The following is a 26878-nucleotide window of genomic DNA, read 5'->3' as shown; positions in this document are numbered from 1 at the left end:
CACAAAAAGGGTACAAAGAAAGCAATTCTTCTACTCAGAAGGCAGTGCGAATCAAGACAACAGGAAGAACAAAGGAAAAGAGGATAAGGAGTCAGCTCTGCAGTCGCTCGAGAGGACGCTATCAGGAATCAGGCTCTGACTATCATTTGTTAAGTATTACTTTTTGTAATAGAATGTAATTTACTTGATAAATCTCTGTTGTTTTTACTCAATATATCTGTATTAACAGCATTTGTTATAATCTGAACAAGAGTCTCCTAGTTTGAATTCAATCTAAACCCTGAGAATAGTTGAATTGCTATAATTAGCAAAGTGACAAAAAGCTGCTAAGTAGTTAAAAACTACATACTGTTCAAGGAAACTATCCTGGATACACTCGATCAACTCTTCCTCAAGGCTACCCTGGCCAAGTTGCTTTGTCCAATCAATATGAAGGTTACATTTGCCCATGCTTATTGCTGTGGAAAGGTTTTGGGGAGTCAGGCGGTGGGAAACTCGCTGCAGAATACCCAGCCTCTGACTTGCTGTTGCAGTCACAGTATTTTGGTGGCTGGTCCAGTTAAGTTTCTGGTCAATGGTGACCCCCAGGATGGTGATGGTGGGGGATTCAGCGATGGTAATGCCGTTGAATGTCAAAGAGCGGTGGTTAGACTCTCGCTTGTTGGAGATAATCATTGCCTGGCACTTGTGTGGCGAGAATGTTACTTGCCACTTATTATCGCAATACTGAATGTTATCCAGGTCTTGCTGCATGTGGTCATGGACTGCTTCATTATCTGAGGAGTTGCGAATGGAACTGAACACTGCACTCACCAGCGAACATCCCCACTTCTGACCTTATGAGAAAGGCACTGTCATTGATGAAACAGCTGAAGATAGTTGGGCCTAGGACAGTGCCCTGAAGAACTCCTGCAACAATGTTGTGGAGTGGGATGATTGACCTCCAACAAGTACTGACGTGAATAGAGAACTGGTTGGTTGGCAGACAGGAAGCAGAGAGTCGGGATAAATGGGTCCTTTTAGAATGGCAGAACTGGTTGGCAGACAGGAAGCAGAGAGTCGGGATAAATGGGTCCTTTTAGAATGGCAGAACTGGTTGGCAGACAGGAAGCAGAGAGTCGGGATAAATGGGTCCTTTTAGAATGGCAGAACTGGTTGGCAGACAGGAAGCAGAGAGTCGGGATAAACGGGTTCTTTTAGAATGGCAGGCAGTGACTAGTGGGGTGCCGCAGGGCTCAGTGCTGGGACCCCAGCTATTTACAATATACATTAATGATTTAGATGAAGGAATTGAGTGCAATATCTCCAAATTTGCAGATGACACTAAACTGGGTGGCAGTGTGAGCTGTGAGGAGGACGCTAAGAGGCTGCAGGGTGACTTGGACAGGTTAGGTGAGTGGGCAAATGCATGGCAGATGCAGTATAATGTGGATAAATGTGAGGTTATCCATTTTGGGGGCAAAAACACGAAGGCAGAATATTATCTGAATGGCGGCAGATTAGGAAAAGGGGAGGTGCAACGAGACCTGGGTGTCATGGTTCATCAGTCATTGAAAGTGGGCATGCAGGTACAGCAGGTGGTGAAGAAGGCAAATGGTATGTTGGCCTTCATAGCTAGGAGATTTGAGTATAGGAGCAGGGAGATCTTACTGAAGTTGTACAGGGCCTTGGTGAGGCCTCACCTGGAATATTGTGTTCAGTTTTGGTCTCCTAATCTGAGGAAGGACGTTCTTGCTTTTAAGGGAGTGCAGCGAAGGTTCACCAGACTGATTCCAGGGATGGCTGGACTGACATATGAGGAGAGACTGGATCAGTTGGGCCTTTATACACTGGAGTTTAGAAGGATGAGAGGGGATCTCATAGAAACGTATAAGATTCTGATGGGACCGGACAGGTTAAATGCGGGAAGAATGTTCCCGATGTTGGGGAAGTCCAGAACCAGGGGACATAGTCTTAGGATAAGGGGTAGGCCATTTAGGACTGAGATGAGGAGAAACTTCTTCACTCAGAGAGTTGTTAACCTGTGGAATTCCCTGCCGCAGAGAGTTGTTGAGGCCAGTTCATTGGATATATTCAAGAGAGTGTTAGATATGGCCCTTACGGCTCAAGAGATCAAGGGGTATGGCGAGAAAGCAGGAAAGGGGTACTGAGGGAATGATCAGCCATGATCTTATTGAATGGCGATGCAGGCTCGAAGGGCCAAATGGCCTACTCCTGCACCAAATTTTCTATGTTTCTATGTAACCATAACCATCTTCCTTTGTGCTAGGTGTGACTCCAGCCAGTGGAGAGTTTCCCCCTGATTCCCATTGACTTCAGTTTTACTGGAGCTCTTTGATGCCACACTCGGTCAAATGCTGCCTTGATGTCAAGGGCAGTCACTGTCATCTCACCTCTGGAATTCATGCTTGGACCAAGGCTGTAATAGGGTCTGGAGCCGAGTGGTCCATCGCGGAACCCAAACAGAGCATTGGTGAGCAGGTTATTGATGAGCAAGTGCCGCTTGATAGCACTGTCGACAACACCTTCCATCACTTACTTGATGATTGAGAGTGGTAATTGGCCGGATTGGATTTGTCCTGTTTTTTATGGGCAGGGTATACCCCTGGGCAGTTTTCCACTTTATTGGATAGAGGCCAGTGTTGTAGCTGTACTGGAACAGCTTGGCTGGAGGCGCAGCTAGTTCTGGAGCACAAGACTTCAGCACTACAGTCGGGATATTGTCGGGGCCCATAGCCGTTGCTGTATCCAGTGCGCACAGCCGTTTCTTGATATCACGTGGAGGGAATCGAATTGGCTTCTGTGATGGTCAGGACCTCAGGAGGAGGCCGATATGGATCATCCGCTCGGCACTACTGGCTGAAGATGGTTGCAAACGCTTCAACCTTGTGTTTTACACTCACGTGCTGGGCTCCGCCATCATTGAGGATGGGAATGTTCATGGAGCCTCTTCCTCCCGTTACTTGTTTAATTGTCCATCACCATTCACAACTAGTTGTGGCAGAACTGCAGAGCTTTGATCTGATCCATTTATTCTGGGATCGCTTAGCTCTGTCTATAGCATACTGAGGGGACAGGGGCAGAGGGGACACCACGGGCTAAGGGGACAATTGGTTAGAGTACAGATCCCAGATCCCACACTTGGTGCCATCCCTCGCTTCATGCCTCAGTGTTCACCTGTCATGCAGTGAGTATGATTATAGAGGGTTTGTCAGTAGTGAATGGACCGTGTACTCCATGGCATATGGAGACTGTGATGTACTTACTGCATGGAGAGGATTGCACTGGTCAATTGGGCTCCTGAGGTCTGTACGTAACTCATCAAATGCTATTATCTGCAACACAACCAGCAGAGAGTCAGATATTAAACTCCTCACGGTTCACCACTCAGGGAAGGAGCAGACACAGATACACACAATCATATACTCACAAACATATGCACACACTCGGAACGATATACACAGACAGTTACACACCAACACATATAAATACACTCAGATTTACAGGCACAGATGGACACAACAATAACACAATATAGTGCCTTTAACATAGAGAAACCACTACAGGCATTTCATAGAGACTTAATCAGAAAACGGAAAGCCAAGTCAAGAAGGAGAGATTAGCGCAACAGACACACACATTCAGACAAATACACACAAACACATACACAATATACTCACACACAATATACTCACACACAGATAAAGACACAAATCCACATTCACACACAAATGGAATTCAAACTCACAACGTGCCATGGTGGTTTTTGAACTCACATTCCCTGGATTATTAGTCCGGTAACATGGCCACTGCCTACCATTCACATGCTCGCTCTATGCTACTTTGGCTCTGCTAATTGCTGATCATTACTTTCTGATGTCCCGTGGATTTGCACCAGTTGTCTGTGTGTTTCAGCCACAAGTTGTCAGCCTGCTGCTGAAATATTAATGTTTCAAGTGTTGTGAAGCATGGCCAGCCACTCCACAGGACCCACTTATTATTGGTATTCTTTCACCAATTATTTCCCCTTCCCTCATCCTGAATTTATAGACCCCCTCAATATAGTAGAATTGCAGTCGCACACACTCCCCCTTTCGAACCGTGTCTCTCTCTAATAGGAATAGGAGGAGGTCATTCAGCCCCTATATGCAATCCATTACCACAAAGTGCTGTTGATGAAAACTCAGTCATTTTTTTCAATACATTCATGGGATATGTGGGCGTCAATGACAAGACCAGCATTTATTGCCCATCCCTAATTGCCCTCGAGAAGGTGGTGATGAGCCACATTCTTGAAACTCTGTAGTCCCTGTGTTGAAGATACTCCCACAGTGTTGTTACATAAGAATATAAGAACATAAGAAATAGGAGCAGAAGTCGGCCATTTGGCCCCTCGAGCCTGCTCCGTCATTCAATAAGATCATGGCTGGTCTGATCATGGACTCAGCTCTACTTTCCTGCCTGCTCCCCATAAGCCCTTTACTCCCTTATCGCTCAAAAATCTGTCCATCTCCGCCTTAAATATATTCAATGACCCAGCCTCCACAGCTCTCTGGGGCAGAGAATTCCATAGATTTACAACCCTCAGAGAAGAAATTTCTCCTCATCTCAGTTTTAAATGGGCGGCCTCTTAGTCTAAGACTATGTCCCCTAGTTTTAGTTTCCCCTATGAGTGGAAATATCCTCTCTGCATCCACCTTGTCGAGCCCATTCATTATCTTATGTTTCAATAAGATCACCTTTCATTCTTTTGAACTCTAATGTGTATAGGCCAAGCCTACTCAACCTATCTTCATAAGTCAACCCCCTCATCTCCAGAATCAACCTAGTGAACCTTCTCTGAACAGCCTGCAAGTATATCCTTCCTTAAATATGAAGAACAAAACTGTATGCAGTACTCCAGGTGTGGCCTCACCAATACCCTGTACAGTTGTAGTAGGACTTCTCTGCTTTTATACTCTATCCCCCTTGCAATAAAGGCCAACATTCCATTTGCCTTCCTGATCACTTGCTGTACCTGCATACTCACTTTTTGTGTTTCATGCACAAGGGCCCCCAGGTCTCTCTGTACTGCAGCACTTTGCAATTTTTTCCATTTAAATTATAATTTGCTTTTCTATTATTTCTGCCAAAGTGGATAACCTCACACTTTCCCACATTATACTCCATCTGCCAAATTTTTGCCCACTCACTTAGCCTGACTATATCCCTTTGCAGATTTTTTGTGCCTTCCTCACAATTTACTTTCCCTCCCATCTTTGTATCATCAGCAAACTTGGCCACATTACACTCGGTCCCTTCATCCAAGTCATTAATATAGATTGTAAATAGTTCAGGAGCTAACACCGATCCCTGCGGCACCCCACTAGTTACTGATTGCCAACCCGAGAATGACCCATTTATCTCGACTCTGTTTTCTGTTAGTTAGCCAATCCTCTATCCATGCTAATATATTACCCCCAACCCCGTGAGCTTTTATCTTGTGCAGTAACCTCTTATGTGGCACCTTATCGAATGCCTTCTGGAAATCCAAATACACCACATCCACTGGTACCCCCTTATCCACCCAGCTCAAAGAACTCCAGCAAATTTGTCAAACGTGATTTCCCTTTCATAAAACCATGCTGACTCTGCTTGACTGAATCATGCTTTTACAAATGTCCTGCTACTGCTTCCTTAATAATGGACTCCAGCATTTTCCCAACCACAGATGTTAGGCTAACTGCTCTATAGTTTTCTGCTGTTTGTCTGCCTCCTTTTTTAAATAGTGGCGTTACATTTGCGGTTTTCCAATCTGCAGGGACCTCCCCAGAATCCAGGGAATTTTGGTAGATTACAACCAATGCATCCACTATCTCTGCAAACACTTCTTTTAAGACCCTCGGATGTAAGCCATCAGGTCCAGCAGACTTGTCCACCTTTAGTCCCATTATTTTATCTACTTCATTAGTGATAGTGATTGTATTAAGTTCTTCCCTACCTATAGCCCCTTGATTATCCACTATTGGGATGTTTTTAGTGTCTTCTACTGTTCTCCATTATTAATTCCCCAGTCTCATCCTCCAGAGGACCAACATTTACTCTTTTCCTTTTTATGTACCTGTAGAAACTCTTACTATCTGTTTTTATATTTTGTGCTAGTTTACTTTCATAATCTATCTTCTCTCTCTTTATCATTTTTTTAGTCGTTCTTTGCTGGCTTTTAAAAGTTTCCCAATCCTTTGGCCTCCCACTAGTCTTGGTCATATTGTATGCCTTTGTTTTCAATTTGATACCTTCCCTTAGTTGGCCATGGATGGTTATCCCTTCTCTTACAGTCTTTCCTTCTCATTGGGATATATTTTTGTTGCGAGTTATGAAATATCTCCTTAAATGTCTGCCACAGCTCATCAACCATCCCATACTTTAGTCTATTTTCCCAGTCCACTTTAACCAACTCTGCCCTCATACCCTTGTAGTCTCCTTTATTTAAGCTTATGACCCTGGTTTGAGAACCAACTTTCACACCCTCCAATTGAATTTGAAATTCAACCATACGGCCCCTCGAACCTGCTCCACCATTTAATGCGATCATGGCTGATCTGATCATGGACTCAGGTCACTTATTCCTAAAGGATCTTTTACTATGAGATCATTTATTAATCCTGCCTCATTACACAGTACTAGATCTAAGATAGCCTGCTCCCTGGTTGGTTCCACAACGTACTGTTCAAGGAAACTATCCCAGATACACTCTATGAATTCCTCCTCAAGGCTACCCTGGCTAATTTGCTTTGTCCAATCAATATAAAGGTTAAAAGCACCCATGATTATTGCTGTTCCTTTATTACAAGCCTCCATTACTTCTTGATTTATACTCCACCCAACAGTGTAACTACTATTAGGCGGCCTATTGACTACACACACCATCGACTTTTTCCCCTTATTATTCCTTATCTCCACCCAAACTGATTCAACATCTTGATCCTCTGAGCCAATATTGTTTCATTTTTTTGAGGATGTAACTAATAGAATAGATAAGTGAGAACCAGTGGATGTAGTGTATTTAGATTTTCAGAAGGAGAAAATCCCACATAAGAGGTTAGTGTGCAAAATTAAATCACATAGAATTGGTATTGGGATGGATTGAAATTGGTTAACTGACAGGAAACAGAGAATAGGAATAAACGGGTCTTTTTCAGGGTGGCGGGCAGTTAGGAGTACCACAGAGATCAATGCTTGGGCCCCAGCTATTCACAATATATATAAATGATTTGGATGAGGGAACCAAATGTAATATTTCCAAGTTTGCTGATGACACAAAACTAGGTGGGATTGTGAGTTGTGAGGAGGATGCAGAGGCGCTACAAGGCGATTTAGATAGGTTGAGTGAGTGGGCAAACACATGGCAGATGCAGTATAACGTGGATAAATGTGACGTTATCCACTTTGGTAGGAAAAACATAAGGATAAAGTATTATTTAAATGGTGATGGCTTGGGAAATGTTGATGTACAGAGGGACCTGGATGTCCTTGTACACCAGTGATTGAAAACAAACATGCAGGTGCAGCAAGCAGTTAGGAAGGAAAATGGTATGTTGACCTTCATTGCAAGAGGATTTGAGTACAGGAGCAAGGATGTCTTACTACAGTTATACGGGGCCTTGGTGAGACCACACCTAAGAAAGGAGATACTTGCCATAGAGGGAGTGCAGCGAAGATTCACCAGACTGATTCCTGGGATGGTAGGACTGTTGTATGAGGAGAGATTGGGTCGACTAGTCCTGTATTCACTAGAGTTTAGAAGAATGAGAGGGGATTTCATTAAAACATATAAAATTCTGACTGGGTTGGATAGACTGGATGCAGGGAGGATGTTTCCCCGGCTGGGAAGTCTAGAACAAGGGGTCACAGTCTCAGGATACGGGGTAGGAAATTTAGGACCGAGATGAGGAGAAATGTTTTCACTCAGAGGGTGGTGAACCTGTGGAATTCTCTACCACAGAAGGCTGTGGAGGCCCAAGTCACTGAATATATTCAAGAGTGAGATAGATTTCTAGACACAAAAGGCATCAAGGGGTATGGGGAGAATGCGGGAATATGGTGTTGAGATAGAGGATCAGCCATGATCATGTTGAATGGCGGTGCAGGCTTGAAGAGCCGAATGGCCTACTACTGCTCCTATTTATAATAAAAACAGAAAATGCGGGAAATCTCAGCGGGTCGGGCAGCATCTGTGGAGAGGAAGTAGAGTTAACGTTTCAGGTCGATGACACTTTGTCAGAACTGCTCCTAGTTTCTACATTTCTATGTTTCTCGCTAATGCACTGATCCTATCCTTTATTAACAGTGCTACCCCACCTCCTTTTCTTTCTGTTGTTCTTCCGAATTGTCAAAATACCCCTGAATATTTAGTACCCAGTCCTGGTCACCTTGCAACCACGTCTCTGTGATGGCTATCCGATCATACCCATTTGTATCTATTTGTGCCGTCAACTCATCTATTTTGTTACAAATGCTACGTGCATTTGGACAAGGAGCTTTTACATTTGTTTTTTTACCTTTTTTCCTGCTTGTTTCCTCTGTCCTTCAAACTCACTTTCTACATTTTAGCTTTCTAATTCCAGCTTTACTCCTCTCCCTACTGAATCTATTCTCAGGTTCCCATCCCTCTGCCAAGCTAGTTTAAACCCTCACCCAACAGCACCAGCAACCCCACCTCCCCCCCCACAAGGATATTGGTCCCGGCTCTGTTGAGGGAGGGAGTCCCAGGATTTTGACCCAGCAACGATGAAGGAACAGCGATATATTTCCAGATATATTTCCAGGTCAGGATGGTGTGTGACTTGGAGGGGAACTTTCAGGTGTTCCCTCGCACCTGCTGCCCTTGTCCTTCTAGGTGGTAGAGGTGGCGGGTTTGGGAGGTGCTGTTGAAGAAGCCTTGGCGAGTTGCTGCAGTGCATCTTGTAGATGGTACACACTGCAGCCAGGGGGCGCCGGTGGTGGAGGGAGTGAGTGTTGAAGGTGGTGGATGGGGTACCAATCAAGTGGGCTGCCTTGTCCTGGATGATGTCGAGCTTCTTGAATGTTGTTGGAGCTGCACTCGTCCAGGCAAGTGGAGAATATTCCATCACACTCCCGACTTGTAGATGGGGGAGAGGCTTTGAGCAGTCAGGAGGTGAGACACTCACCACAGAATACCCAGCCTCTGACCTGCTCTTGTTGCTACAGTATTTATGTGGCTGGTCCAGTTAAGTTTCTGGTCAATGGTGATCCCCAGGATGTTGATGGTAAGGATTCAGAAATGATAGTTCCGTTGAATGTCAAGGGGAGGTGGTTAGACTCGTTATTTTGTTGGAAATGGTCACGATATGGCACTTGTGTTGCGTGAATATTACTTGCCACTTATTAGCCCAATCCTGAATATCGTCCAGGTCTTGCTGCATGCGGGCAAGAACTGCTTCATGATGTGAGGAGTTGCGAATGGAACTGAACACTCTGTAATCATCAGCGAACATCCCCACTTCTGACCTTGTGATGGAGCAGCGGTCATTGATGAATCAGCTGATGATGGTTTGCCCGAGGATTCTGCCCTGAGGAACTCCTGCAGCAATGTAATTGGGCTGAGATGATTGCCTTCCAACAACCACAACCATCTTCCTTTAAGAGGGAATTAAAGGAAAAATGCGACGGGAAAGAGCTGGGAGTGGGATTAGAGCTGGCACTGGTACAGAGACGATGGGCCGAATGGCTTCCACTACGATGATGCAAGTTCCATCACCCATGTAGAAGGCCCACGCGTGCAAGACACTGGGTCAGTTGGACTGTTTCCCAGTGAGGAGTCAGAGTCAGCGATGGCCCAAGTACAAAGTAAGAAAGGTAGCACTCATCTCCTCAGGACAGCACAAAGTGCTGTTGGTCAAGGCATACAGAGACCTTGCTCTTCTTCGAATGGTGCCATGGGATCTTTTACTTCCATTTGAGCAGTGATCGAGTTTAACGCCTCACCCAAAAGATGAAGCACCTCCGACAGTGCAGCACTCCCTCAGTACTGCCCCTCCGACAGTGTAGCACAGTGCCAGCTGTGGCTCAATGGGTAGCACTCTCGCCTCTGAGTCAGAAGGTTGTGGGTCCAAGAACATGAGCACAAAAACATCTAGGCTGACACTCCAGTGCAGTGCTGAGGGATCACTGAACTGTTGGAAGTGCCATATTTCAGTTAAACTGAGGCCCTGTCTGCTCTCTCAAGTGGACGTAAAAGACCCATGGCACTATTTCAAAGAAGAGCAGGGGAGTTATCCCCGATGTCCTGGCCAATATTTATCCTTCAATCCACAGAACAAGCAATCAGGTTATCTGGTCATTAGCACATTGCTGTTTGTGGGAGCTTGCTGTGCCCAAATTGGCTGCCGCGTTTCCTATGTTACAACAATGACTACACTCCAAAAGTACTTCATTGGCTGTAAAGCGCTTTCAGATGTCTGGTGGTCGTGAAAGATGTTATATAAATCCAAGTCTTTCTTTTTTTGCCCCTCTGACAGTGCCCCTCCAACAGTACAATGCTCCCTCAGTACTGCCCCTCCGACAGTGCAGCACTCCCTCAGTACTGCCCCTCCGACAGTGCAGCGCTCCCTCAGTACTGCCCCTCCGACAGTGCAGTGCTCCCTCAGTACTGTCCCTCCGACAGTGCAGCGCTCCCTCAGTACTGCCCCTCCGACAGTGCAGTGCTCCCTCAGTACTGCCCCTCCGACAGTGCGGCACCCCCTCAGTACTGCCCCTCCGACAGTGCGGCACTCCCTCAGTACTGTTCGTCCGACAGTGCAGCGCTCCCTCAGTACTGTTCCTCCGACAGTGCAGTGCTCCCTCAGTACTGTCCCTCCGACAGTGCGGGGGCCCCTCAGTACTGCCCCTCCGACAGTGCAGTGCTCCCTCAGTACTGTCCCTTCGACAGTGCAGTGCTCCCTCAGTACTGCCCCTCCGACAGTGCAGTGCTCCCTCAGTACTGCCCCTCCGACAGTGCAGTGCTCCCTCAGTACTGCATTACAGTGTCAGTGATATTAGGTCCTGCAGTTGAACAAAGGAACAGGAGTAGGTCATTCAGCCCGAGAGCCTGTTCCACCATTTAATTAGATCACGGCTGATCTGTACCTCAACTCTATTTCCCCATCAATGGGGCTTGATTCCACAACTATCTGACCCAGAAATGAGAGTGATACCAACTCAGCCACAGCAAAACTGAAATTAAGAAAGAGCGTAAGGGCCCCGAGTACACGATGCTCTTGCTGATCTCAGCTCTGGCTTGTATTCAGTGCTGGAGCACAGTCATTTGCTAAGAACATGGCATCACACAGGCAGCACTGTGGGATTCTCAGTGTGTGATTCATATTCGAGCAAACAATGCTACGGATGGTGACTGCGATGTAGCTGCCTCCTCTCCAGTGAATGCCCGATAACTCCATTCAGTAACCAGAATATCCCCAAACCTTCCCAATCTATGTTCAGTGCACCCAGTCCTGGGGACCGAGGAACAATTCACCTAGGTTATAGCCAGAGTTACATGGGCTGCCTTTTGAAGTCAGTCCAGATGTCAGCTGAAGCTCAGTGGGTAACACCCTCATCTCTTAAGTCAGAAGATCGTGCATTCAAGTCTCACTCCAGAGACTTGAACACAGAACCAGGGTGCCACTCAGTACTGAGGGAGCGCTGCACTGTCAGGGGGCAGGACTGAGGGAACACTGCACTGTCGGAGGGTCCGTACTGAGGGAGCGCTGCACTGTCAGGGGGCAGGACTGAGGGAACACTGCACTGTCGGAGGGTCTGTACTGAGGGAGTGCTGCCCTGTCGGAGGGTCCGTACTGAGGGAGTGCTGCACTGTCGGAGGGTCAGTACTGAGGGAGTGCTGCACTGTCGGAGGGTCCGTACTGAGGGAGTGCTGCACTGTCAGGGGGCAGGACTGAGGGAGCGCTGTACTGTCGGAGGGTTAGTACTGAGGGAGTGCTACACTGTCAGGAGTCAGGACTGAGGGAGCGCTGTACTGTCTGAGGGGCAGGACTGAGGGAGCACTGCACTGTCAGTCGGGAGGCGGGAGGTCGTGAGGCAAGCGGCCTACAAAGACCCAGCTGGTGCAGCTGCAGCGGGGAGAGAAGGCAAAAAAGTAAAAATAAATCGAAAGGTGACGTCACAGCCAAGGGGGTAAGTGATTGGCTGGTGATTGGTAAGTAGCTTTTCTTGTTTCTTTTCTTTATCAGTAAGTAACCTTTAGCATTGTTGTTGCCAATTTAAGTTAATCTAAGGGTTAAGACATGGCAGGAGAGCTCGGACACGTGTTATGCTCCTCCTGTACTATGTGGGAAGTCAGGGACGCTTCCAGTGTCTCTGACGACTATGTGTGCGGGAAGTGTATCCGCCTGCAGCTCCTGACGGACCGCATTGTGGCACTGGAGCTGCGGGTGGATTCACTCTGGAGCATCCACGATGCTGAGAATGACGTGAAATGCACGTTTAGTGAGTTGGTCTTACTGCAGGTAAAGGGTACACAGCCAGATAGTAAACGGGTGACGAACAGGAAGAGCAGTGCAAGGAAGATAGTGCAGGGGTCCCCTGCGGTCATCCCCCTGCAAAACAGATATATCGCTTTGGGTACTGTTGGGGGGGATGACTCATCAGGGGGGAGTAACAGCAGCCAAGTTCATGGCACTGTGGCTGGCTCTGCTGCACAGGAGGGCAGGAAAAAGAGTGGGAGAGCGATAGTGATAGGGGATTCGATTGTAAGGGGAATAGATAGGCGTTTCTGCGGCCGCAACCGAGACTCCAGGATGGTATGTTGCCTCCCTGGTGCAAGGGTCAAGGATGTCTCGGAGCGGGTGCAGGACATTCTGAAAAGGGAGGGCGAACAGCCAGTTGTCATGGTGCATATTGGTACCTACGATATAGGTAAAAAACGGGATGAGGTCCTACAAGATGAATTTAGGGAGCTAGGAGCTAAATTAAAAGGACCTCAAAAGTCGTAATCTCAGGATTGCTACCAGTGCCACGTGCGATTCAGAGTAGGAATCGCAGGATAGCTCAGATGAATACCTGCCTTGAGGACAGGTGCAAAAGGGAGGGATTCAAATTCCTGGGTCATTGGAACCGGTTCTGGGGGAGGTGGGACCAGTACAAACCGGACGGTCTGCACCTGGACAGGACCGAAACCAATGTCCTCGGGGGAGTGTTTGCTAGTGCTGTTGGGGAAGAGTAAAACTAACTTGGCAGGGGGATGGGAACCTATGCAGGGAGACAGAGAGAAATAAAATGGAGGCAGAAGCAAAATATAGAAAGGAGAATAGTAAAAGTGGAGGGCAGAGAAACCCAAGGCAAAAAACAAAAAGGGCAAAATTACAGCAAAATTCTAAAAAAGACAAGCCTGAAGGCTCTGTGCCTCAATGCGAGGAATATTCGGAATAAGGTGGACGTATTAACTGCACAGACAGCAATTAACGGGTATGATGTAATTGGCATCACAGAGACATGGCTCCAGGGTGACCAAGGCTGGGAACTCAACATCCAGGGGTATTCAACATTTAGGAAGGATAGACGGAAAGGAAAAGGAGGTTGGGTAGCATTGCTGGTCAAAGAAGAAATGAATGCAATAGTAAGGAAGGACATTAGCCTGGATGATGTGGAATCGGTATGGGTGGAGCTGCGGAATACCAAAAGGCAGAAAACACCCTTTTGGGAGTTGTGTATAGACCACCAAACAGTAGTAGTGAGGTTGGGGACAGCATCAAACAAGAAATAAGGGATGTGTGCAATAAAGGTACAGCAGTTATCATGGGCGACTTTAATCTACATATTGATTGGGCTAAGCAAACTGGTAGCAAGGCAGTGGAGGAGGATTTCCTGGAGTGTAGTAGGGATGGTTTTCTCGACCAATATGTCGAGGAACCAACTAGAGGGCTGGCCATCCTAGACTGGATGATGTGTAATGAGAAGGGACTAATTAGAACTCTTGTTGTGCGAGGCTCCTTGGGGAAGAGTGACCATAATATGGTAGAATTCTTTATTAAGATGGAGAGTGACACAGTTAATTCGGAAACTAGGGTCCTGAACTTAAGGAAAGGTAACTTCGACGGTATGAGGCGTGAATTGACTAGAATAGACTGGCAAATGATACTTAAAGGTTTGACGGTGGATAAGCAATGGCTAACATTTAAAGATCACATGGATAAACTTCAGCAATTGTACATCCCTGTCTGGTGTAAAAATAAAATGGGGAAGGTGGCTCAACCATGGCTAGCAAGGGAAATTAAGGATAGTGTTAAAACCAAGGAAGAGGCATAAAAATTGGCCAGAAAAAGCAGAAAACCTGAGGACTGGGAGAAATTTAGAATTCAACTGAGGGGGACTAAGGGTTTAATTAAGAGGGGGAAAATACAGTACAAGAGGAAACTTACAGGGAACATAAAAACTGACTGCAAAAGCTTCTATAGATATGTGAAGAGAAAAAGATTAGTGAAGACAAACGTAGGTCCCTTGCAGTTGGATTCAGGTGAATTTATAATGGGGAACAAAGAAATGGCAGACCAATTGAACCAATACTTCGGTTCTGTCTTCACGAAGGAAGACACAAATAATGTTCCGAATGTACTCGGGGACAGTGGGTCTAGTGAGAAGGAGGAACTGAAGGATATCCTTATTAGGCGGGAAATTGTGTTAGGGAAATTGATGGGATTGATGGGATTGAAGGCCGATAAATCCCCGGGGCCTGATAGTCTGCATTCCAGAGTACTTAAGGAAGTGGCCCTAGAAATAGTGGATGCATTGGTGATCATGTCCAACAATCTATCGACTCTGGATCAGTTCCTATGGACTGGAGGGTAGCTAATGTAACACTTTTTAAAAAGGGGAGGGAGAGAGAAAATGGATAATTATAGACCGGTTAGCCTGACATCAGTAGTGGGGAAAATGTTGGAATCAATCATTAAGGATGAAATAGCAGCACATTTGGAAAGCAGTGACAGGATCAGTCCAAGTCAGCATGGATTTATGAAAGGGAGATCATGCTTGACAAATCTTCCGGAATTTTTTGAGGATGTAACTAGCAGAGTGGATAAGGGAGAACCAGTGGATGTGGCTTTTGACAAGGTCCCACACAAGAGATTGGTGTGCAAAATCAAAGCGCATGGTATTGGGGGTAATGTACTGACGTGGATAGAGAACTGGTTGGCAGACAGGAAGCAGAGAGTCGGGATAAACGGGTCCTTTACAGAATGGCAGGCAGTGACTAGTGGAGTGCCGCAGGGCTCAGTGCTGGGACCCCAGCTCTTTACAATATACATTAATGATTTAGATGAAGGAATTGAGTGTAATATCTCCAAGTTTGCAGATGACACTAAACTGGGTGGCGGTGTGAGCTGTGAGGAGGATACTAAGAGGCTGTAGGGTGACTTGGACAGGTTAGGTGAGTAGGCAAATGCATGGCAGATGCAGTATAATGTGGATAAATGTGAGGTTATCCACTTTGGCGGCAAAAACACGAAGACAGAATATTATCTGAATGGTGGCAGTTTAGGAAAAGGGGAGGTGCAATGAGACCTGGGTGTCATGGTTCATCCGTCATTGAAAGTTGGCATACAGGTACAGCAGGCGGTAAAGAAGGCAAATGATATGTTGGCCTTCATAGCTAGGAGGTTTTACTGCAGTTGTACAGGGCCATAGTGAGGCCTCACCTGGAATATTGTGTTCAGTTTTGGTCTCCTAATCTGAGGAAGGACGTTCTTGCTATTGAGGGAGTGCAGCGAAGGTTCACCAGACTGATTCCAGGGATGGCTGGACTGTCATATGAGGAGAGACTGGATCAGTTGGGCCTTTATTCACTGGAGTTTAGAAGGATGAGAGGGGATCTCATAGGAAAGTATAAGATTATGACAGGACTGGACAGGTTAGATGCGGGAAGAATGTTCCCGATGATGGGGAAGTCCAGAACCAGGGGACACAGTCTTAGGATAAGGGATAGGCCATTTAGGACTGAGATGAGGAGAAACTTCTTCACTCAGAGAGTTGTTAACCTGTGGAATTCCCTGCCACAGAGAGTTGTTGATGCCAGTTCATTGGATATATTCAAGAGGGAGTTAGATATGGCCCTTACGGCTAAAGGGATCAAAGGGTATGGAGAGAAAGCAGGAAAGGGGTACTGAGGGAATGATCAGCCATGATCTTATTGAATGGCGGTGCAGGCTCGAAGGGCCGAATGGCCTACTCCTGCACCTATTTTCTATGTTTCTATGTTTCGATGTCAGGAGGCGCAGGACTGAGGGAACGCTGCACTGTCAGAGGCGTAGGACTGAGGGAGCGCTGCACGGTCAGAGGGGCAGTACTGAGGGAACGCTGCACTGTCGGAGGGTCAGTACTGAGGGAGTGCTGCACTGTCGGAGGGGCAGTACTGAGGGAGTGCTGCACTGTCGGAGGGGCAGTACTGAGGGAATGCCGCACTGTCGGAGGGGCAGTACTGAAGGAGTGCTGCACTGTCGGAGGGGCAGTACTGAAGGAGCGCTGCACTGTCGGAGGGGCAGTACTGAGGGAGTGCTGCACTGTCGGAGGGGCAGTACTGAGGGAGCGCTGCACTGTCGGAGGGGCAGTACTGAGGGAGCGCTGCACTGTCGGAGGGGCAGTACTGAGGTAGCGATGCACTGTCGGAGAGGCAGTACTGAGGGAGCGCTGCACTGTCGGAGGGGCAGTACTGAGGGAGCGCTGCACTGTCGGAGGGGCAGTACTGAGGGAGTGCTGCACTGTCGGAGGGGCAGTACTGAGAGATCGCTGCACTATCGGAGGTTCCATTTGTAGTCTATCAGATGAAAAGTTAAACTAAGGCCCATCTGCAATCTTCGGTGCATATAATGATCACATTGCACTAAGAAGAGCAGGAGAGATCCAACTGGTGTCCGACCAATATTTATCCTGCAATGAACATCACTAAAACAGATTATCTGGTCATTATCATTGAGCTTGCTGTGCACTAATTGGCTTCTGTGTTTCCTACATTACATCAGTGACTACACTTCAAAAGTACTGCATTCTGATGGTTGTAGAATGCTTTGGAGTTATAAAAGGTGCTATATAAATACATAAATAGCAGGAATGGTTCTTTCCCACTAGCAGGTGGCTATGTGGTGAGCAGTCACAATCGCAGTCAAAGCAGCTGATGGTTAACCCTTTCTTTTTCTGGAATTTTTTTCATTTCTTTACGAGTGAATTTTGCCTCTTCCCCTGAAAGAATTTGATTCCTTGCTGGGGTAAGATTCCACAGATGCCATTATTCAGTGTGTAACGTTGACACTGAGCGGTGCCAGCTATTTGACTGCAGGAGGCACCCCAGCCAAGACACACACACATTCCAGCAGGCAGTTACTGAGTACTCTGCAATGAGTGGCTCAGCCCCATACCCCGCAAAGCCTCCCCAGTATCGACAAGGTTCAATGAAGGAGTGTGATGGAATACTCACCACTCACCTGAACAGGTATAACACTTAAGAAGCTCGAAACAATCCAGTATAACTAGTACATTGTGTAATCAACAGTATATTATGTAATCAGCACGAGTATATCATATAATCAGAGCTGGTAATGAATATAATCAGCATTAGTACTTCATTAATATAATCAGCACTTGTACATCATATAATCAGTGCTCGTAATTAATATAATCAGCACTAGTGCATTATATAATCAGCATTAGTATTTAATATTAACAGCATTAGTACTTATTATATTCAGCACTAGTAATTAATATAATTAGCACTGGTAATTAATACAATCAGCACTAGTTAATTAATTCTCGGGATGTGGGCATTACTGGCATTTATTGCCCATCCCTAGTTGCCCTTGAGAAGGTGGTGGTGAGCTGCAGTCCGTGTGCTGTTAGGTATGGAGTTCTAGGATTTTAACTCAGCGACGATGAAGGCAAGGCAATATTTGTCCAAGTCAGAATTGTGAGAGACCTGGAGGGGAATTTGGAGGTGATGGTGTTCCCATGCACCGGCTGCCCTTGTCCTTCTGGGTGCTGGGTGGTGCTGTCGAAGAAGCCATAGCAGTGCATTGGGTTGCTTCCTCAGACCTTTCTAAATTGGCATTCAGTGCTGGACTTGTTAACAAGTAGCATGTATTTGTGATAATGGTCCTTTATAACTTGCTGATTTAACGCGCAGGAAAGTGTGTGGCTTGGGTACAGTCTGAACATTTTAGGGTTCAATTCCCGTGGAGGTTCTTCCAATCGCCCAGCAGGACAACGCAAAGTTACGATGGATGATCAGAGAAAGACTGTTGAAATCCAACCCCTATGTTCATGGATCCAATTGCAGTTTTCCCCAGTGACTCAGTTGGTAAAGGTGGCATGGACTGCGTTACACATACCAGGACAGTCTTCGGTTCAATTTCTGCTTCAAGCTGTGTTAACTAATCTCAATTGGAGGAGCTACGATTGGAGTACTGAGGGGAAAGTAGCCCAGGGGTTCCATTCCTGATCACTACCCAGGGGCTCCTGTGCACATGCGGCCAGGATCTAGGTCGTCTGCAACGCCTATCAATAACCTGTCTAGATATAGAATGGCCACTTGGGCATAGGATGTGGTACCTGTGGAACTATACGCCAACAAGTGTCTTGTGGAGATTGGGCAAAACAAAGATCCTGTTACAGATATAGGGCTACAGTCTTCCTGACACAGAGTTTAGAAAAAATGCTTTTCTTCAAAGAGGGAGGAGAGTGGGCATCACTTCAATCATGTGCAAGTTATGCATTGGTGCTTTTCTGTGAAATGTATATCTTCACTTGGTGAGCTCACCAATCTGTTCCTGTGAAGACAACCCTTCTTCTGCACACAGCGCTCAGGTGAAAATGTCTCGGATAGATTTCATCTAAGGCTCTCACAGAGCCAGGTCCGGAGACACTTTGCTACCCTGGGTCTTGAGGCACAAAGGGTTCTTCCTTGCTTGGACAGTACATTTGTTTTGTGCTCAGTGAACCGTCCAGACTCTTTAACCGCACGTAGCATTGACCATGATCACGTTTGATGGTAACTCTCCATTCTGGTCTACAGTATCTGCAGGAATATCCTGTGCTTGGCTGTTGCTGGATCACGGCAGAGAGGGAGTAATGGGAGCAAGTTGGAGATGGGGATTTCGTTTCGCATCTGCATTGCCGTTCCACAGATCCTTCCCCCACCTCTTCCTTTATAGTGTTGTGGGTCCATTACATGGGCTCTTTCAGGCCTGTTTACAGGAACATTAGGAACAGGAGTAGACCATTCAACCCCTCGAGCCTGCTCTGCTATTCAATTCATCATCATCATCATCATAGGTAGTCCCTCGAAGCGAGGATGTCTTGCTTCCACGCCAAAAAAGGGATGAGTTCACAAGTGTTTCAATGAAGGAACTAATATTCCAGATCCCGAACTACATCGTGAAGGGTGGAAGATGTCTGTGCGTGGATTTTTTTTTAACGTGGGGTGGCCGTTGCACACCAGCCACCACACGGGCTTGACAGAGCTCGGTCTTGGTCCAGTGGCAAGGGTTAACCAAGACGACTGGAGACCAGCTCTGCTGCACGGACCGATCATGCACACATATTGCAGTGTGGGCTGGTCCGTGCTGCCCCTCGGCCCCAGATTCGCGCCTCTCCTGGGCCCCGGTCACTTCCCTCTACAGACTCTTGCCGTTCCTTTGCCCCTCCTGCTGTGCCTGCCCGCACTGCAACCAGTGACCTGGCTTCGTAGCCGTCGCCCTCCTGCAGCAGCACGCGCTGGTCCCTGCAGTGGTATGTCGCTGCACACCGTTCCCTGCAGTGGTATATCACCGCACACCGCTCCCTGCAGTGGTATATCACCACACACTGCTCCCTGCAGTGGTATATCACCACACACCGCTCCCTGCAGTGGTATGTCGCTGCACACTGCTCCCTGCAATGGTATATCACCACACACCGCTCCCTGCAGTGGTATATCACCACACACCGCTCCCTGCAGTGGTATATCACCACACACTGCTCCCTGCAGTGGTATATCACCACACACTGCTCCCTGCAGTGGTATATCACCACACACTGCTCCCTGCAGTGGTATATCACCACACACTGCTCCCTGCAGTGGTATATCACCACACACTGCTCCCTGCAGTGGTATATCACCACACACCGCTCCCTGCAGTGGTATGTCGCTGCACACTGCTCCCTGCAGTGGTATATCACCACACACCGCTCCCTGCAGTGGTATGTCACCGCACACTGCTCCCTGCAGTTGTATATCATCACACACTGCTCCCTGCAGTGGTATGTCACCGCACACTGCTCCCTGCAGTGGTATGTCGCTGAATGCTGCTCCCTCCAATGGCCCCGGCCTGCTGATGGTCTCGCAGGCCGGGACCGTGCCGATTTCTGGGCCGGGCCGCTGGACGCTGCTCCCTGGCTGACCACCTCAACTGCACTTACCCACCTTTGTCCCATTGTCTGTGGGATCTTGCTGTGTTACCCTACATTATAACAGCGACTACACTTCAAATTGCTTCATTGACTGTAAAGTACTCTGGGACGTCCTGAGGTTGTGAAAGGCGCTATAGAAATGCAAATCTTTCTTTGTTCTTTCATATACCTAACAGAAATCTATCGATCTCAGTCATACAAAGCGTATGTTATATTGAAAAGGGATGGCTCCCGTACTGTACCCTTTGAATCCACATCCCGGCGTGGGCTGGGGAAGGAGGAGAATAAATATATCTGAAGTGCTAACAATTTTGTGATTTCAACCAGCACTCCGTCTCTGCGACAACAAGGCTAGACGGTGACTTCAACTCCCCAAGATAATGATTGCTGAGTTTATTTTTACAGGATATTTAATTTACGCTGCATCATCCCTGGGGGGGCCAGTGAGGGAGGGCAGTTTGGGGAATTTGAAAAACATCAAATGGGAATGACTGAAGGCCTGATTGTTCAATGTATAAATGCAATGCCTGGTGTTGTATTACTGTCCTTTCACTTTCTCTGCTGAGACACTTGTGTCAGCCGTCGCTCAGCTGGTCGCACTCTCCTCTCTGAGTCAGCAGGTTATGGGTTCAGGATCTCGCTCAGCACTGCACTGCCGGGAGTGCTGCACTGTCAGGTGAGATGTTAAACCGAGGCCCCGTCTGCCCTCTCAGGTGGCCGTAAAAGATCCCACGGCACGATTTGAAGAAGAGCAGGGGAGTTTTCCCCGGTGTTCTGGCAATATTTTTCTTTCAACCAACATTACAAAAACAGATTATTTTGTTGCGGTTTATGAGAGCTTGTTGTGCACAAATTGGTTGCTACATTTCCGACATCATCATCATAGGCAGTCCCTCGGAATCGCTTCCACTCCTGAAGTGAGTTCTTTGGTGGCTGAACAGTCCAATACGGGAGCCACAGACTCTGTCACAGGTGGGACAGACAGTGGTTGAGGGGAAGGGTAGGCGGGGAGCCTGGTTTGCTGCACTTTATCAAGGAAGCTTTGAGGGTGTCCCTGTAACGTTTCCTCTGCCTGCCTTTGGCTTGTTTGCCATGGACGATTTCCTACATTACAACAGTGACTACACTTCAATAGTATTTCATTGGCTGTGTAGTACTTTGGGATCTTCTGAGGTTGTGAAAGGAAAGCTTTGATACTGCGCTGAAAATTCTGGCCAGCAGGCAAGTAATTTGGACCAAGGCAAGTCTTTTTATTTAGGCATTTGGCCACAGTATCCCCTGCACTAGCAAAGGGGAAAATCACCCAGGGTTCCTGCTCCTGCTTGCTCTCCATTGCCCATTCTGCTGAAAATTGACGGATATTGGGTAAGTTACCTGTGATGCTCTCTATGACCGAATGGCCTGTTAACATTCACTGCATGTGCTCACACTGACTGCCTGCAGCAGGCTTGTCTGGGCTGTCCCAAGGATTGAGGTGTTTCAAGGTGCTGGAACAATAAACAATCCAACACTGTTCCTGTAAAATTTCCATTGAAGAACATGTCTCCAGGGCCCTTGGTCCTGAGGGGTGCCTCGGTTACCTGCCCGATACAACACTGCCCATAATCTTCAGCACCGTATCAGTTCCCTAACCCTCACCCTCCTTCATCTCAGGCGCTTCACTGCTTGGACAGTGTTTACTAACACAGGAAACGGGGCTGCTTCCTCACAGCGAGGCTGTTACGACTGCCTCACATTCCCTCTGTATTTCTGTACAATAACACAGAACACCAACATTAACCAGCTAGAGTTTTATCCCAGTATAATCTTTCTATCTCTTTCCCCTTTACTCCTGCTGCCTTGCTGGCTTTGTCTTTTGTCTCTGACTCTTTCATTTGCCTTGTATTTCCCTCTTGTTCTGTGACTCTCTTTCCTTCAGTCTCTCCATCACTCCCCTCTCAGTCTTACTGTCCCCTCAGGTTCACTCCCATCTCTCCTCCTCTCACAAATCTTTCCCATTCCACTTCTCACTTTCCTGCTTCCCAGTTTCTCTCTCCCCCCAACCTTCTCTCTTCCAATCTCCCACTCTCATCCTTCCCATCCCTACAATCCCTCCATCCCTCCCCAATTTTATCCAATCAGCCTCTCGTCCCTCCATCTCTCCCCTCGATCCGTCTTTTTTCTTCCAGGGTCTCCCTCTCTCTCCAGTCTGCTTCTCTTATTTCTGTCTCTCGATCTCCCCTCCAATCTCTATCTCTCTGCAGACTCTTCCATCCAGTTTCTGCCTCTCTCTCACCAATCTGTCTTTCTCCAATCTCACTCTCCCCCGACAGCCTCTCTCTACCCTCTCTCCCTCCAGAATCTGGCCATTCTCTCTCGCCCCCTACAATCTCTCTCTCTCTCCCCTCCAGTCTCCCTCTCTATCCCCCAATTTATCTATTTCCATCTCCTCCCCCTAGTGTTCCTCTCTCCCCAGTCTTCATCCCAGAGTCTCTCTCTCCCATCCTCCCCATCTCTTCTCAGTCTTTCCCTATCTCCCCAGTCTCTCTCTCCCAGTCTCTCCCCAGTCAATCTCTCCCCAATCTCTCCCATTCTCCCCCAGCTTCTCTCTCTCATATTCTCTTCTCTTCCCAGTTTCTTTCTTCCCCTTCAATTCTTTCTCTCCCCCAGTCTCTACCTCTCTCCCCAGACTCTCTCTTCTCCAGTCTCTCTCACCTCAGTATCTCTCTCCCTGCAGTCCCTCAGTCTCTCTCTCCCCAGTCTCTCACTCTCTCTCTCACCGCAATCTCTCTCTCTCTCTCTCCCCCCAGTCTCTCTCGCTCTGCTGTCTCCCTCTCCCCAGTCTCTCTCTCTCATTCTCCCCAGTGTCTCTCTCATTCTCCCCAGTGTCTTTCTCTCTCCCTCCAGTCTTTCCCCCTCCAGTCTTTCTCCCTCTCCCCCAGTCTCTTTCTGTCTTTCTCCCTCCTCCAGTTTCTCTCTCTCTCCCAGTCTCTCGTCAGTCTATTTCTCCCCCCACCCATCTGTCCAGTCTCTCTCTCTGTCCAGTATCTCTCTCCCTCCCTCCAGTCTCTCTCTCCCCCCGTCTCCTTCCCTCCCTCCAGTCTACCTCTCCCCAGTCTCTCTCTCCCTCCAGTCTACCTCTCCACAGTCTCTCTCTCCCCAGTCTTCTTCCCTCCCTCCAGCCTGCCTCTCCCCAGTCTTTCTCTCTCTATCCAGTATCTCTCTCCCTCCCTCCAGTCTTTCTCTCTCCCAGCCTCCTTCCCTCCATCCAGTTTACCTCTCCCCAGTCTCTCTCTCTCTCTCCCCAGTCTTCTTCCCTCCCTCAAGTCTACCTCTCCTCAGTCTCTCTCTCTGTCCAGTATCTCTCTCCCTCCCTCCAGTCTCTCTCTCCACCAGCCTCCTTCCCTCCAACCAGTTTACCTCTCCCCAGTCTCTCTCTCTCCCCCCGAGGCTCTCTCTCACCGCCCCCACCCTCCACAGTCTCTCTCCCCCTCCCTCCAGTTCTCTCATTCTCAGCAGGGATCACTTGATTTCTCCTCTTACTTACGTTCCAGATAGCGAAGCAGATGAGAGAAGAGCAGAGGACCAGAGAAAGCATGTAACAGAAAGCAGCGAATGTAAACGCCATAATTTCCCCCAATCCTGGCGACTTGTTCCCAAATGTCCGCAATTCCCATCGGATCCGAGTCCCACTCCGCCGGTCGCCAGCAAATCCGACCGCGAGTCTCCCCAAGGAGTCAGAGCCAATGTCCGCTGGTGTGACCAGGCAGCACCGCCTTCATTCCACTCGTAACTTTCCTGCTCCCCCAGGATCTCCACACCTGGGAATCCCTCCGGATCTCCACAACCGCGGGATCCCTCCGGATCTCCACACCGCGGGAATCCCGGTCTGATCCCGTCTCTTTTACATAGTTTCAAAACCCCTTCATTCAACACTGGTCAGTTACAAGGTCCATCTCTCGGAAACCAGCAAAATCCGTTTCACAGGAGCACCCGGGGAGTTTCCCAGTCCGGATTATTCCTCGTCAGCCTCCTCCCAGCTAAATTCGAAACTCGGAGGTCCAATTCCTTACGGTTGGGGAAAAGGGAGCGAGGCAGAGCTAGCGAGTAATCGCAGCCAGCTCCTTCCCAGCACAAGCCTCTCTCAACAATACTCAACTCATTGGCTGCAAGCACCGACTGGCGGTCCCCAGCATTCAACAGCAAGGCAACCAGGGATTGGTACCATGGAGAGAAGGAGGAGAGAGATCAGCACACACAAATCTACCACCGGGAGAGGGCACGCCTCAAACAGACCCGCCATAGTTTGTTGATGGTACAAAGATGGATGGGAAAGCAAGTTGTGAGGAGGACACAAAGAATCTGCAAAGGGATACAGACAGGCTAAGTGAGTGGGCAAACATTTGGCAGATGGAGTACAATGTGGGAAAATGTGAGGTTATCCACTTTGTCAGGAAAAATAAAAAAGCAAATTATTATTTCAGTGGAGAGCGATTATAAAGTGCTACGGTACAGAGGGACCTGGGGATCCTTGTGCATGAAAGACAAAAAGTGAGTCTGCAGGTACAGCAAGTAATCAGGAAGGCAAGGGCGATAGACTATAAAAACAGAGAAGTCTTGCTACAACTGTACAGGCTATTGGTGAGACCACACTGGAGTACTGTGTACAGTTTTGGTCTCTGTATTTAAGGAAGGATATACTTGCATTGGAGGCAATTCAGAGAAAGTTCACGAGGTTGATTCCTGAGATGAGGGGGTTGACATATGAAGATAGGTTGAGCAGGTTGGGGCCTATACTCATTGGAGTTTAGAAGAATGAGGTGTGTTATATTGAAACATATCAGATACTGAGGGGCCTCGACAAGGTAGAAACATAGAAACATACAAAATAGGTGCAGGAGTAGGCCATTCGGCCCTTCAAGCCTGCACCACCGTTCAATAAGATCATGGCTGATCATTCCCTCAGTACCCCTTTCCTGCTTTCTTTCCACACCCCTTGATCCCCCTAGCCGTAAGGGCCATATCTAACTCCCTCTTGAATATATCCAATGAACTGGCATCAACAACTCTCTGCGGCAGGGAATTCCACAGGTTAACAACTCTCTGAGTGAAGAAGTTTCTCCTCATCTCAGTCCTAAATGGCCTACCCCTTATCCTAAGACTTGTAACCCCTGGTTCTGGACTTCCCCAACAACGGGAACATTCTTCCCGCATCTAACTTGTCCAGTCCCGTCAGAATCTTATATGTTTCTATGAGATCCCCTCTCATCCTTCGAAACTCCAGTGTATAAAGGCCCAGTTGATCCAGTCTCTCCTCATATGTCAGTCCTGCCATCCCGGGAATCAGTCTGGTGAACCTTCACTGCACTCCCTCAATAGCAAGAACGTCCTTCCTCAGATTAAGAGACCAAAACTGAACACAAAATTCCAGGTGAGGCCTCACTAAGGCCCTGTACAACTGCAGTAAGACCTCCCTGCTCCTATACTCAAATCCCCTAGCTATGAAGGCCAACATACCATTTGCCTTCTTCACCGCCTGCTGTACCTGCATGCCAACTTTCAATGACTGATGTACCATGACATCCAGGTCTCATTGCACCTCCCCTTTTCCAAACCAGCGCCATTCAGGTAATATTCTGCCTTCGTGTTTTTGCCACCAAAGTGGATAACCTCACATTTATCCACATTATACTGCATCTGCCATGCATTTGCCCACTCACCTAACCTGTCCAAGTCACCCTGCAGCCTCTTAGCATCCTCCTCACAGCTCACACCACCACCCACTTTAGTGCCATCTGCAAGTTTGGAGATATTACACTCAATTCCTTCATCCAAATCATTAATGTATATTGTAAAGAGCTGGGGTCCCAGCACTGAATCCTGCGGCACTCCACTAGTCACTGTCTGCCATTCTGAAAAGGACCCGTTTATCCCGACTCTCTGCTTCCTGTCTGCCAACCAGTTCTCTATCCACGTCAGTACAGTACCCCCAATACCATGTGTTTTGATTTTGCACACCAATCTCTTGTGTGGGACCTTGTCAAAAGCCTTTTGAAAGACCAAATACACCACATCCACTGGTTCTCCCTTGTCCACTCTACCAGTTACATCCTCAAAAAATTCCAGAAGATTTGTCAAGCAAGATTTCCCTTTCATAAATCCTTGCTGACATGGCCCGATCCCGTCACTGCTTTCCAAATGCGCTGCTATTTCATTTTTAATAATTGATTCCAACATTTTCCCCATTACTGATGTCAGGCTAACCGGTCTATAATTACCCGTTTTCTCTCTCCCTCCCTTTTTTAAACAGTGGTGTTACATTAGCTACCCTCCAGTCGGTTGACTGTTGGAAAATGATCACCAATGCATCCACTATTTCCAGGGCCACTTCCTTAAGTACTCTGGAATGCAGACTATCAGGCCCCGGGAATTTATTGGCCTTCAATCCCATCAATTTCCCGCCTAATAAGGA

At 47.6% G+C, this 26878-nt stretch overlaps 1 protein-coding gene across 1 annotated transcript in view; it reads right to left on the bottom strand.

Moving 5' to 3' along the window:
- Positions 1-24034, bottom strand: part of cnih3 (cornichon family AMPA receptor auxiliary protein 3) — a 117096-nt gene extending 93062 nt beyond the window's left edge. The window contains exons 1-2 of the mRNA XM_070884302.1: positions 23954-24034; positions 3267-3335 (exon numbers count right to left, since the gene is read on the bottom strand). Coding sequence (XP_070740403.1) covers positions 3267-3335; positions 23954-24034 — 150 coding nt within the window. The remainder of the gene's footprint in view (positions 1-3266; positions 3336-23953) is intronic.
- Positions 24035-26878: the final 2844 nt, after the last annotated feature.

Source organism: Pristiophorus japonicus, chromosome 7, assembly GCF_044704955.1.
Source record: "Pristiophorus japonicus isolate sPriJap1 chromosome 7, sPriJap1.hap1, whole genome shotgun sequence".
NCBI classification, from domain to species: Eukaryota; Metazoa; Chordata; class Chondrichthyes; family Pristiophoridae; genus Pristiophorus; species Pristiophorus japonicus.
This window is presented reverse-complemented; position numbering and strand designations above follow the sequence as displayed.